Below are 14,611 nucleotides of genomic sequence, written 5' to 3'. Positions count from 1 at the left end.
CCATATTTGAGAATGAAACTACTTAATAAAGAATGCATCAATATATACAGCTTTAACACCAGCCTTTTCTGTTTAGTAGTGTTGTGGAAACACATTGTAATACAAACAAAGATCCCATTTCTGTGACATGCAGCTGCTTGCACTGACACATGGCATCGCAAATGGGCGATTATCTCAGTGAAATAGATGTCGATTCTTAAGGAAACAGCTATGCCCTGGCAGCTGCCCATGACAACCAAGGAAAGGGGTTGAACAGGTCAAACAGTGCCTTAGATGATTGGAATAAAAATTTAAAAGGAAGCAGAAGTTTAGGAAATAAATTGATTGCTTGTTTGCAACCAGTTCTCTCTAATTCTGTAGTGTATAACATAAAACAGATTGATGGATGGCATACAGAACATACAGACATCTGGCAGGTTCACAAGTGTGTGGAGAGATAGGGAGAGATGAAGATTATTTTTTTCATATTTTGGAAAGAGAAAACATTAGGTTTTAAAACTATTAAGTATCCTCACCGAACCCATCCTAGATGAGCATTTGGAGTACATAAAATATTCAGAGCTTACGTGTAAACCCAATCCCATTACAGTATGAGAGAATTCACAGTAAAATAAGAAAAGTGGGCTTTTATATTCACAAAGAAAAATGCTGACATAAACTCACTCGATTTTAGTGTACGGAATTTCTTTCAATTGCTCCTCAGACAGGCCAGATGGATCCACAAGCTCCTTCCTAGAAAGGATTAGGCAAAGTAAAAAATTAACAGTAGCTACCAACTGCCAAACCCTTCTTATTTTTATTATATTAGGCTCAAAAGATTTACTGAAACAAGCTGTTCTCAGCCCTGAAGCTATCTTGACATCAAAACAGGAAACCTATTAAGAAACGTGTCTAACTTCACCCTGATTGCTTGAACTGCATGTTGCATCCTGTTCTACCTTCCTCTCACCTCCCTGCAAATTTGATCTTGTTGCTTCACAATATATATGAACATGGTGCATACTGAACATTGAATATGCTTTAGAATATCTAACTACCTTCCTAACTGGTAGTTCTACAGCATATGGGGCCTCATCCTAAAAGTGTTAGTACTACAAACAAGGACATGCTGGAAGCCACAGAGGAATAAATCTCTAAAATGTTGTATTCTTCATTCATAATTCATCTACATACAATAGTCATCTGTATTCAGTGCATTCAGTGATCTGCAGTATCTTCTACACATAGCAGCTGGTCGTTAACACCCTCACCATTTCCTGTGGCACACAATTGAATCAGAAAGTAATGCCTTACAGCCACAGTGCAGGGGATGTAAATAACAACATTAGAGGCAAACCAAGCAGTCACTCAGACCCTACAAGGACCATACTTACTGAATATGTTTCCATAGTTCTTCTTTAGCTTGTACATCTGGGCTTCTCCTACAAATACCAACGACAACAGAGGCAGCACTGTGAAAACCACATCTGATATGTTGCTGTTCAAATAACTTTTAACAGCACAGACACTACACAGAAATCATGGTAAATGTAATCCCAAGGACTTCAATTTTAAGGTTTGTTATCTCAGAAAATGCATTAAACTTCATTGCTTTATTTCAACTGAAAAGTCATTTCTTGAACAACAGGCTCTCAATCACAATTCCTGTTCCACTAGCCTTCAGCAAGAGTATGTATAAAATACAAAAAACAGAAGAACTCAAACCAAATCAATGCCCAGCTACTGCCACCCCTTATCCAGCTGAGGACAATGTGTTTTGGAATAACACTTTTGTAAAAGGCCCTCAGAAATGTCCTGTGGCCCATAGAACCCTTTGTAGGCAGGAGAAGGGACGGGCCACACCAGGCTGACACACCAGTAATCCCTGGCCATTCCCAGTGAGCACCAGTAAAGACGACCCATTGCTCATCTGCAATCGCATTACAGCCTCTCACTTTCTGGTCATTTCCAAGAAGGGCTTCTGCTCACCTAATTTATCTTTGTGATGTCCAGGACAAAAAAAACAACAATCAACAAATGGAACCAGCAAGTATGCATACTCCTGCACACAAGTATTTTAGCAAGTATTTCATTCACAGAGAAAGTACTTAGCCAAAATTGTAATTTCCCTGTTGCAGACAGAGATGTAGCAAAGCAAGCCTGAATGGCATGCCTCACATTTTCCACTGAATTACAGAAGACTGTCTCCAAAGTGGATTCCTTTTGTTTTTATTTTTCTTAACCTTTTTTGTTGCAGAGTTAGAGCAAAACCACCACTGTTGCTGAAGCTGAATCTAGAATTCACCAAAACCCATGCAGAGTAATAGATTAACTAAGCATTTTACACAGTGGCAGGGACTAGATGTGCATGGAGGTATCAGATAACTCTTTTCATTGGGATTATACAAACTCAGTGTCAGCAGCTAGACTGTTCCATACCATCTGACATGTGAGGAATGCAACTTTTAGACAGACTCAACATGCAGTTCCCACTGAAGTCACATAATCAGATCATACAGCTTGCTGCTTTTTTCCTTAAACAAAAAGGGCCTATTATATTCAGAGATGCTTTTGGAGTCATATAATCCAAATATAAATGAACATCAAGGAGGACAGCAGAGTTCTGCATTTTAGCATCTGTTAAATCATCTCTCCTTTGACCAGTGACAGAGCGGTATCGGAAATAATTCCAAACTGTTCTTTAGCACTAACAGTTTCACTGTTTTCTTACTTCACCACTACTGTGTTTGGCTCATTTCCAGACTTCAGCCTAGGAATAATATTCAGAGACATCTATATTGCAGTAAATCTATTACAGCAGATTCTTTAGGGATGGTAATGTTTTGGGTTTTTTTTAGATGTTACAGTGGCAGAAGTACTGGGAGATACTACTTTATTGCACTATAAATACCAGGAAGAGACAGAAAAGTGAGAAACAACCTTACATTTATGATTCCCTAGTGGGACTAATATGAACTAATCCATAACCTTCTCAGGTTCCAAGGTGGTGATGGCTTTCTAAGCAGTGTGATGCAGTCACCCCAGACAATTCCCGTCCTTGACGGACTGCTCTGCTGCCCACTCTGACGACTCAGGTCCTCATGACAGCAACAGCTATGGCCACAGTATCTTGCAGTCTGGTTTTTCTCAACATTCAGAGCTTTTTGTGGCATTGCATTTGCGTTTATTATAACGCATTTCATTTTCTCTGATTTTCACTTCTCCTGTCTCCTTCTCTCCTTCTTACGTCTGTCTGTGCTGTTTTTAACTCCCTGATGAAATAGCCTGGTATGCAGTGGCATTTAACAGCCTTTTTGACCCCTCAGTTTTGAATTGATTTCTTCTTCCATGCAACCTCCTGCTCACAAAATAGCAGCTACAAAACCTGCATTCACCCTGGAGCTGGAAAGATAGGCATCCTCTTCCAAGGCTCAACAATCAGGCAGTGGGGAATGCAAAAGCTTATGGAAAAAAGGGCTGCTTCTCCAGGGAGTCTTTGTAATGCTTACAGGCCCTAGTTTGCCTGAGGAAGCAAAACCCCAAGGCCACTCCCAAACCCAGGATCCCCACAAAGCAGAGTATTGTACACACCACTGACCCATCTGATCAGCTCACGGCTTTTACTTATTCATAGAAATACAACAGTTCAGGATGTGGCCTTAAGTCTCGTGTATCACCAAACATCATGTGAAGCCTCACCTACAATAAGAAATATTAATTTGTGGGGCAATGCGGAAAAAGAGTGGTTAAACAAGAAGTCATCTTCGTTTCTCCATTTTCTAGGAATTCTGCCTCCTGCCTTCTGCAGCCAGCTCCAGGCATTTAATTCTGTGATCTCTGCCATTATCCCTCCTTCCACCCCTGCAAATACACTGATATGGAAACCACTGCTGTAAAATACGGGTTTAGAAATATGGCATCCCATGAAAAAAAAAGGAAAGGGGCTAAACACTATGATTCCTCAGAGCAAACTGCTTTTATGAATTCCCATCTCAACATTGTTTATTTTCCATCTGTTTAAGAAGTGTTACCATACTGGGATAACCTCAAAGCATTTGTTCAAGTTAACTCCCCACAAAAGAATATCCAGAAATATGATACAGATAAAGTCTCTTAATAGAAGTATTTTCCTTCCAAAGCCGGTTCCTGCTTCCTTTAAAGGCAAAATGAAGAAAAGTCTACAAAAAGAAAGGTCTTGTTTAGATGAAATGTACGTACTGCATATACCAAATAGGAAATTCGTGTTTGTATAGTTCTTAACAGCCCACAGCAAAGCAATCCATCTATTAAATCTTTAAAGCCAAATCACAATCCCTCTTTCACTTTGTTTTCACCTTTTACTGTGAATTTTTTTAGAACTAACAGTTTTGACACATAATGTATACTCAGATTGTCCTATTGCAGTATCTGAATCAACAGCTTCTGGACAATTTGTACACTAACCAGATTCTCTAATGCACAGGAAACCTAATGGGAATTACCAGTAAGTGGTGAGTCTCCAGGGGTTTTTTTGTTTATTTTTATATAATTTTCACAAGCTCGAACAACTCTACACATTAATAAGGTCTACATTATTTTTTGTGTCTGCATCTGCACCCTTATTAATATTTCAGTTTGAGTCACAAATGGTAAATTTAAATAGCCATGGAATTTTAATGGCCATTCTTCTTAATTAAAAAAAGCCCTTTGGCTACACAGATGTTTTACATGAACTCTTGAAAATAAACCCTGTAGAACTAGAATTGGGAGCTCTCTCTATTTGCTGATTCCTTTAGGAGAAAGAAAGGTCAAATTGTTGTCAAATATTTTTATTCCTGAGACCAAGGAGACACCACCTCACCACCACCAGTGATTAATAATACTCATTATCAAACAAATGAAATGCACTGTGCCAGGCACAGTAACAAATATTTCAGCCATTACTTCACGCTTCCAAAGTGAAATCTCTTATTAGGCTGATTATAATAAGGAACTTATTGTGAAAGACTTATCTGTACTACTAAAATGAAGGCTTTGTATCAATTGTTAAATGTGCAAATTGAAATGACTATATGACCAGATTTAAAACCAAAACCAACCATACCCTACACCCTAGGGAATCACATTTCCCTTTCCTCTGACATGCATCCAGTCTTGTAAGCAAACGACTGAGCCACACTAAATTAATGCTCTTATAACCTACTGCATGTTAACAATTAAATGTCTTTTACTAAACTTTTATTAAAGCACTTTGAAAGGAACTCCCATTTTACTTTTTTTAGTTCCTACTTGTGTCTATTAAGGATCTCTGCCATACTTCAGAGGTCTGGGCTTATTTTCTGGTTTTGATTTTTTTTTTAACTGAAGTGTGAGACAAAAAGGAGGAATTCATTGATCACTGACACAGTAGGGAAAACAAATGAGAAGCCATCCAAAATATTCAGGATTTCCTCGTTTCTTTGCTTCCTCTAGGACCTTACCTTGTTAAGTAAGATGCTACACCTTTATGTTTTTTGCTAATAGGAGTTTAAATAAAATATAACTCAGAATGTCACTGTGCTGCAAAATAAAACCCGTTTCATAAATTAAGTTAGCCACAAGAGGGAGCCCGTGCTGTCCAAGCAATGAAATTTACTTGGCCTATGGGAAAAAAGAAAAGTTGCCTATAAATTTATCTAACCATTATTAACTCAGTACATATCCTAGTTTACAGCATTTTCTGTATACAGTAAAAAATGTAAATCAAACTTAACCAGCTATATTTTGTGGATTCCATACAAGTGAGTTTTAATATTCCTGATTTTTAGTAATACATCATTGTACAATTACACCTAGTAACATTTGACTTTTGTGCAGCTGAAAGTGAACAAGTCTGTGCAAAGCCAGTTACAGTAGAAATTCCAACATTTGGAATTTTAATGGCAAATTCTATTTCTCATAAAAGAATGAAAACTGTACACCATGAAACTGGAGACAGAAACGAGTTCTAGCAACATGGGCAACTGAAAACAGAACTCAAGTGGATTTTAGTACTGGAAATTTCAGCGCAGATTACAGTTTCAAGGGGTATGAATGAAATAATCATTTAAGGCACTACACATTTTCTCTTGGTAAGTCTTAACATGAAATGTACATCTAAGAAAAGACATTAACAGGAAGTACCTGTGTTAAGTGTGTTATAGAGGTCACACATTGCACCATCAGCATCAGGGCAGGCAACTCATCCACGTTAACCAGGCAGTGAGAGTGGGGATACAGTTTCAAAGACTGCTCTCTCTTGCCTTCTCTTTCAGTGCCTCATAGATGCTCTCCTGGCACTCTTCAACACCATGAGTCCTGCCCTGCCCTGCCCTGCCCTGCCCTGTCTGCTGGGCACGCTGATGCTGGTGCTGCTTTGGACAGTTGCTTGGATGGCAGATTAGGCTGGACACAAACATGATACAAAACAGTGTGTCTATACCCCCAAAACAAGCCATTAGAAGACAAATATAAAGTAAAAGAAACCAGCATTTTCATTAGTTTGAGAAAACAAATTTTAGAAGCTGACAACTTCACCATGCCAAAACCGGCTGTCAGAAGGAACAGCACGGCTCCTCATTGAAATTCTGGCATCAAGATACATTAAATCACTGACTGCTGCTTGCCAGTGGTAATTTGACATGGAGACATCTGCAGCTGGTCTCATCTGGAACAATACCACAGACATTATATGATTAAACAAGTGTTCATGTATTTCACAAAAAAACCTGCACCTATCACACAAAATCTGAATGTTTTCACAGACCTGCTGCCCAGAAGAGGGGAATCACTGTCCCCATTACAGAACTAACATTCAATAAGTCACAAAACTGTCCAGGACTCCATGCAAGGTGATGGAGACAGTTCTTGACCAGCTCTGTTACGAAGTCCTTCCTGCATTATTTGTGCCCTGAAATTCAAACCACTAAATGAAGGGGATTTGACCACAAAGACAAATCTGCTAATGTGAGAATGTGCCATGTGAAAGTCTCTGTTTCTCAGCAGCTGAGGGCCACCACACTGAAGATATTCCTCCTGCTTTTTAACATGCTAAAGCAGCCTTGATTTTCACGTCAAAGAGGGCAAGGGTTACATACGATCGTGATCTGTGCCTGGATCGCCGGTAGTTTGGATCTGCCTGGTTTTTCTCCTTTTGTCTCCGTAGGACAGCTTCCCACTGAGGAGCTGAGTCAACCATGTCATTCTCTTGCCGTAATCTGCAAAAGAAGTACCGGCAGTCTAGTCTGAGATCTCTGTTGCAGGATGCTCTGAGAACCAATGGGGTATTTTTTTCCCCACAAAAATCCAACTACTGCAATGCAATACTTTAACTTTTCATTTTGCTATATTTTAATTAATGTTCCCAAACCACATTAAAATATAAGAACCTGTATTAAAGAAAATTCAGATGTTAAAAACAGCATAAGCCAAAAATGAAACTACACAGGCCATTAAGAACAGACCCACAACTTGAATTTGTCTTCCCAGCCTAAGCCAAACATCTAGAAATTTTTTCCTGGTTACATAGTCTTGCCCACTTCATCTACAGCAAGTGTAAGCGCCACATCATGATACATGGCTCTACTGCTACAACTTTTTCAAATGCTTTGTTGCAGCACGAACCTTCCTAGGATCCAGGGAAAGTCCCCCAGGGATGCCTTTGGCAAGTTCCCGCTCAGAGGAAGCGGTCTCTTCACCCGGACTTGAACAAAGCTCAGGCTGCATGCAGATCTCCCTGGATGCCCCAGACACATATAATCCTGCCATTGCACCCATTCTGCACCATTTCCTGTGGCTGTGGCCCCTGTCTCTGCTTGTGTGCTTTTTTTTTTTTTTTTAAATCCATGAATCCATTATCAAAACGTAGTACAAATTAAACCAAATGTCAAAATCCTATAAATTCAGCATGTTTGTTAGCAGTGACACAATGACACAACAGCTAGGCCAACCTGCGTGCCATTGTTTGGCCATTCAAAGCTCTACAGATGCATCACAGTTTTGGGGTTGTAGATGTAAGTAGCATGATGAAGTGCTAAGGTGAACAAATGGATATGCTTGGTCACAGCAGTGAATTTAAAATTCAGCAGGGATTTAGAAACAACCCTGAAATATACCACTCATAGTGGTTCTCATAGGACAGTACGACTGGCATACTGAAGAAATCAGAGGAGCATAACAAAAAATGGGAAGAGTGACAGATAGAACAAACAAACAAGCCAACAGAGATAAAGAGATTACACTGGAGATGTGACTGATAGGAAATGCAAAGCATGCTGTTGTTTTTGATCTTCACTACAGATGTACCCTTCTCCTTGAGTTTTGAACTGTATCAGGCTAAACTGGCTACACAGGCTGCGGCTCTTCCTTTCATCAGTTATTCTTTTGCATATGTAATGAACTTTGAGCTGGATCCTCAACTACTGTAAACGGTCACAATTCTACCAAATGGTACTGAGCATCTGGAGAAGACCGCAACATCAGTTTTGATTTCTGAGTAAATCTTTTTAAACCTGTAATCTGGTGATGGGGATCAACATAAACTGCAAAGGATTTAGTAGAAGAACTCAAACAGCAACAAGTAATGAATTGTGATTTTCATCCTAAATAATCCAATTTGTGGAGACAGCAATCACCCCACATGGTATAAACACAATCAACTGCCCCCCACATACAGCAGTCACTTGCAAAAGAAGACACGTGGCTGCCAGACCAGCGCTGCTGCTGTGGGTCGTGGGTCTGACTGCTTGCCAGTACCTCGCCCCATCTCTCCCAAACAACTCCTAACAGGTCAAGTAGACAGCTGTGCTCTGAGGGAGGCATTAAGATGCTTGCCGTAAAATAACCAAGAGCTACTCATTCTTCTCAGGAAACTCACACAATGCAGAAGAGCACAAGGTCTGTACTCCGGCACAGAGCACGAGATCCTACACCTCTGTGAAGCCACACTTCCACACTGACCCTCTTGTTAAGGGAGTAAACACATCATTTCTGATTCGGTCCCTTCTACTAATCTAGTAGATGAGCATCTACTGCTGCATGGCAAGCACAGTCCTTAGCAATGCATTCATTTACCCCCAAGTACTTTGTGTTTCTACTCTGCCTACTTTCTTCTACTTGTAACATACTACAGCGTTCATCACTGTTCTTTATCTCTATAATTTGAGCAAAATACCGAAAATATGAATACATAAAGAAGCGTGGCAACTATTAAAACAAGTAGTGAAGTACTGTTGTACTGCAGAACTCTTACTAGATGGAAATGCAAAGAAACAAAGCATTCATTTTGCAGCTGCAAAGAAAAGTACTACGCTCACATGTAAAGGATGACCAAGGTAACACAATCTCTACATAAATTACACTACTTAGATGCAATGATCAAATCATAAAAATTTGGGGGCAAAATCTTAAGCAACACAGGTGACAACCAAAAAAAAAAAAAAAAAGTGGAAATTTTAACTCAAAATGTGAATTTCTAGTTTAAATGTATTTTTGACAAGAAAGTGTTGCCCTTATACTCCAAGTCCATTACAACTTCCCTTTCACTCTTTTCACTTTTTGCTCCCACAAGGGAACAAGTTGATTTATGCCTTACAGAAAAAAATCCTTTTTACTGGCATATGAAATAAATCCAATTGAGATTAATAGCTATCACAGTGGCAAATTAGGTGCTGTTTGCAGGAAGACTTGATGGTAAAACGGAAGGTCATAAGACTATCATCACTCATCTGTTGACTTTGAGATATGTTTCCCCATTTCAGATTATATGTTTATGCAATGATAAATTCTCTTAAGACAATCTGAAGATTTGATTCTTCAAACCTCATTCAAAATATCTGAGTGCAAAGTTATCATTTAGGTACAATGTAAAACAAGACGGGCTTGTTGGAGATGTGAAGGTCAAAGGCAGCCTTGGCTGCAGTGACCATGAGATGGTGGAATTCCGAGCCCTAAGAGGAAAGAGGAGGGAAAAAAACAAGGTCACAACCCTGGATTTCAGGAGAGCAGGCTCCTGCCTCTTCAAAGATCTCCTTGGAAAAGTCCAGTGGGTTAAGGCCCTGGAGGGAAAAGGGACCCAAGAAAGCTGGTTAATATGCAAGTATCACCTCCTCCAAGCTCAAGAAAAGTCCATCCCAGTGAGTAGGAAGTCAGGCAAAAATGCCAAGAGGCCTGCATGGAAGAACAAGGAGCTCCTTGCAAAGCTCAACACAAAAAGGAAGCATGCAGAACATGGAAGCAGGGGCAGGTAATGTTGGAGGAATACACAGACATTGTCCGAGCATGCAGGAACAAGGTTAAGAAAGCCAAAGCTCAAATGGAATTGAATCTGGCCAGGAATGTCAGAGGCAACAAGAAGGGCTTCTATAAGTAGAGAGGTGACAAAAGGAAGGCGAGGGCCCACTGCTGAATGAGGCAGAGGAGCTGGTGACACAGGACATGGAAAACGCTGAGGTACTGAATACCTTCTTCATCTCAGTCTTTACTAGCAAGACCAGCCTTCAGAAATTCCAGGCCCTAGAGACCAGGGGGAAAGGCTGGAGCAAGGAAGACATAACCCTGGTGAAAGAGGATCAGGTCAGGGAAGACTTAAGCAAACTGGGCATACATAAGTCTATGGACCAACAGGTGTAGAGGGAGCTGGTTGATGTCACTGCAAGGCCTCTCTCAACAATCTCTGAATGATCATGGCAACTGGCAGAAGTGCCCAAGACTAGAGGAAAGAAAATGACACTCATGTCTTCAAGAAGGGCAAGAAGGAGCACCTGGGGAACTACAGGTTGGTCAGCCTCACCTCAATCTCCAGAAAGGTGATGTTGCTGCTAATCCTGGAAACCATTTCCAGGCACATGAAGGACAAGAAAGTACCAAGGGGTAGTCAGCATGGATTCACCAAGGAGAAGTCATGCTTTACCAACTCGAGAAACTTCTACAACAAAATGACTGGCTTGGTAGATGAGGGGCTATCAGTGGACATTGTCTATCTGGCTTCAGGAAGGCTTTCAATACTGCCTCTCCACAAGATCCTCATAGAGAAGCTCTTGAAGTATGGGCTGGATGAGCAGTCAGTGAGGTGCATTGAAAACTGGCTGAACAGACAGACCCAGAAGATGGTGATCAGTGGCACAAAGTCTGGTTGGAGGCCATTAATTAGTAGTGTATCCCAGGGGTCAATACTGGGTCTAATCCTGTTTAACATCTTCATAAATGATCTGGATGATAGGGCAGAGCGCACCCTCAGCAAGTTTACAAATTACACCAAACTGGGAGGACAGGTTGCTACACCAGACAGTTGTGCTGCCATCCCAAGAGACCACAACAGGCAGGAGAAATGGGCCAACAGGAACCTCACACAGTTCATCAAGGGGAACTGCAAAGACCTGCACCTGGGGAGGAACAACCACAGGCACCAGTACATGCTGGGTGACACCCAGCTGGGAAGCTGCTTTGCAGAAAAGGCCTTGGAGGTCCTGGTGGACACCAAGTTGAATATGAGCCAATTACGTGCTCTTGTGGCAGAGACGGCCAATGATGTCCTGGGCTGCATTAGGAGAAGTGTTCCCAGCAGGTCAGGGGAGGTGGTCCTTCCCCTCTTCTCAGCACTGGTGAGGCCACACCTGGAGTGCTGAGTCCAGTTCTCAGCTCCTCAGTACAAGACAGACATGGACACATTGAAGGGACACCAAGACGATGAAGGGACTGGAGCATCTCTCCTAGGAGGACAGGCTGAGAAAGCTGTGACGTTCAGCCTGGAGAAGAGAAGGATCGGGAAGGATCTCATCAATGTATCTAAACACCTGAAGGGACAGTGCAAAGAGGGCAGAGCCAGGCTCTTTTCAGTGGTGCCCAGTGACAGGACCAGAGGCAATGGGCACACACTGAAACGCAGGAGGTTCCCTCTGAACATCAGGAAACGCTTTTTCCCTGTGAGGGTGACTGAGCACTGGCACAGGTTGCCCAGGGAGGTGGTGGAGTCTCCCTCCTTGGAGATACACAAAAGCCATCTGGGAATGGTCTTGGGCAACTGGGTCTAGGTGTCCCTGCTTGAACAGGGGGGTTGGACCAGATGACCTCCAGAAGACCCTGCCAACCATTCAGTCATTCTGTGATTCTAATCAGATGGATCTTCTAAGTGTAGTCAAGTAGAAGACTATGCTCCAATACACATTGTCTACTAGTTTAATATATTTTTATTCACACAATAAATTTTGACCACAGTATTAAAAAAAGCAAATACATTTCTTCTATGATTGAAATATGTTCATCATATGTTCTTCCTCAATTCCATATGAACATCTGCTTAGGATAAAACATTCATATGATGGAGTGAAACCTTAAACGCTGATTGAGATCAAGTAAGGAGTTTCTCCCTAACCTTTTTCCAGTTGTCCCTTCAGAAGTTCTCACCTGCATTTCTGTTTTTCTCTGATAATTTGTTTTCATCTAATAAATAGTTCACAGTGATCTCTTCTCATGTGAATATTCTACTCTTCTACGATGAGAAGCAGATTCTTTCGGGTAATGTAAGTATTCAGTCATTTTATTGCAATAAAACAATACCACTTTGTGTCTTCTTGTGCTAGGGACGTGATTCTCATACTGAGAAATAGATTACTATTAACCTATGCAACAGGTAAAACTTGCGTAACAGCAGTTACAAGCCTCATTATATTGTCCCATTTAAGCCTGCTAGGGTCAGCTTAGCTCTGCTAACAGGAAAACTATTCAGTGCCTATGTCCCTTCAGCTTATTATATTCCCATTGTGGCTGCTAACAAAATGCAGAAATGCATGATGACTGGTGGTTTTCCTGCACCTGATGACAAGGAACAAGTCTCAGAGCCCCAGCTCACTTAGTACTTGTTTATTTTAACAGTGACAATGACTTCTTATCTGGTCTGATTTCAAGTGAACACCTAAGAGATGCTACAACATTAACATTTTTGATGTATCTTATAATTCTGAAAATGTGAAAAACATAAAACAATCCACACAAATTGATTTTTTTTTTCTTTTTAATTTTAAGCACTTTTCCATGAGGTGAGGAAGGGTTGGTAAAGGCCCTTTTTTTTTCTTCAGAAAATGATAAGTGGTACTTCATCCTTCTTACAATTCAATCTTTATATTGCAAGAAGCTTCTTGCAATCAGTCTCTAATTTCCTTCACTTGTTTGTGGAGCTCTCTGAACATGAAGTTTCAGAGAAGCAAAAAACCTGGCAAGAGTGTTCCAAGAGGAAGGAATACAAAATACCATTTACCTACTGATCACTGAAACTATACTCAGCATTTCATTCAAACATCAGAGCTCACCTGGAAAATAAATCTTCCATGCATTGGATCTTCCTAGATTATTGTTAGCCTAGTATCTCACAAGACAGTGCTCTAATTTAAGTACAGTCCAAAGAAATCTCATGGCATGGCTCAGATATGCTTTATACCAGCCCATCTGAAAGTCACAGTGATTTTTAGCATCTCTAACTATTGCAAGTCATGCTTAAAATATTACTACAATGCATACTTACACAGCAATATCTAGCATATATTTTGAAGAGCTTCCAAATATCTGAAAAACATTTATCACTCATAGTACTGCATGTGAGACAACAAGAAACTACAGCAGCTTGTGCAGACAAGCTTTAGAAAATTTTCGTTAAATAATTTCTTTTTTTGTCCAGTGACATTTCTCTTATGCTCTGTTTATGCAATATGAAGAAATTCTATGTGCTTTTTAGAAATACATTTTGATAAATAACTCTCAAATGCTGTTATCTCAAATGCAACATAAAAGCTGCAGTTTTAAAGGAAATTTTTTTCTACAATAAATTAGTTGCTATGCTAACTTTTTCATATCAAGAACAAGAAAAGTAGGACACAGAAAACAAAACTTGCTAGCATCACTTGATATTAACTACTGTTGTCCTATTAAAAGCTGATGCTGTACACATTTTGGGTTGAGGCCCACACTTTACATTTTGGAAAATAAAAATATTTATAAAATTAAATGCATGCATTTAAAAACAACACTAGTTTCAGATCCATTAAAATATTTTTACTATTCTCCTCAAAAATTTATTTTCTGCTAAAATTCTGCACTTGAAATTTTTGAGGTATTACGTATGTGCTGTGAATATCTTGTCATCACCATTATCCACTTTATTTGCATTAATATTGCAAGTCTTTGGTAGATGTGCCCCATATTTGATTTTGCTGTTGTTAATGAGTTCTTCCCAAGCAACACGAGTGTACGCATTTATTGCATACACCTATGATATATATATGTTTTGGCAATTATTTCTCTTCTTATTCAAACAATGACCTTAAGCTGCCTCAGGAGGACTATATACATATAAAACATGTTAGATTCCTTCTTACTAGGTCTATCTCAGAAAAGTCCATCTCCATTTTTTTGTGTTTCATGTCTCTATGTCTAAAATATATAAAGGTCACCTGTTTCTCTTCTTCCGATGCTCTCTGTTGGAATTTTCTGATTCACTGCCACTGCTGGTGTTACAGCGAGACCGTGATCTGGAGAGGAGAAAAGCAACATCTCAAGATGCATTTACCTACTAATGTCAAAAGTACTGAAGTTCTAAACAAGGAATGAACAACACTGCAAAGACATTACTAAGAAAATCAGAATT

At 40.0% G+C, this 14,611-nt stretch overlaps 1 protein-coding gene across 3 annotated transcripts in view; it reads right to left on the bottom strand.

Annotated features, from left to right (window-relative positions):
• Nucleotides 1-14,611, bottom strand: part of EPB41L4A (erythrocyte membrane protein band 4.1 like 4A) — a 137,914-nt gene that overhangs the window by 7,446 nt on the left and 115,857 nt on the right. For all 3 annotated transcript variants that reach the window (XM_074856224.1, XM_074856226.1, XM_074856225.1), the window contains 4 exons: nt 14,418-14,495; nt 7,074-7,193; nt 1,374-1,421; nt 664-732 (listed from right to left, as the gene is read on the bottom strand). In XM_074856224.1, coding sequence (XP_074712325.1) covers nt 664-732; nt 1,374-1,421; nt 7,074-7,193; nt 14,418-14,495 — 315 coding nt within the window. The remainder of the gene's footprint in view (nt 1-663; nt 733-1,373; nt 1,422-7,073; nt 7,194-14,417; nt 14,496-14,611) is intronic.

The sequence above is a fragment of the Strix uralensis genome, chromosome Z, assembly GCF_047716275.1.
Source record: "Strix uralensis isolate ZFMK-TIS-50842 chromosome Z, bStrUra1, whole genome shotgun sequence".
Classification (NCBI taxonomy): Eukaryota; Metazoa; Chordata; class Aves; order Strigiformes; family Strigidae; genus Strix; species Strix uralensis.
Note: the sequence above shows the minus strand (reverse complement) of the source record. Positions and strands in the feature narration are given on the sequence as shown.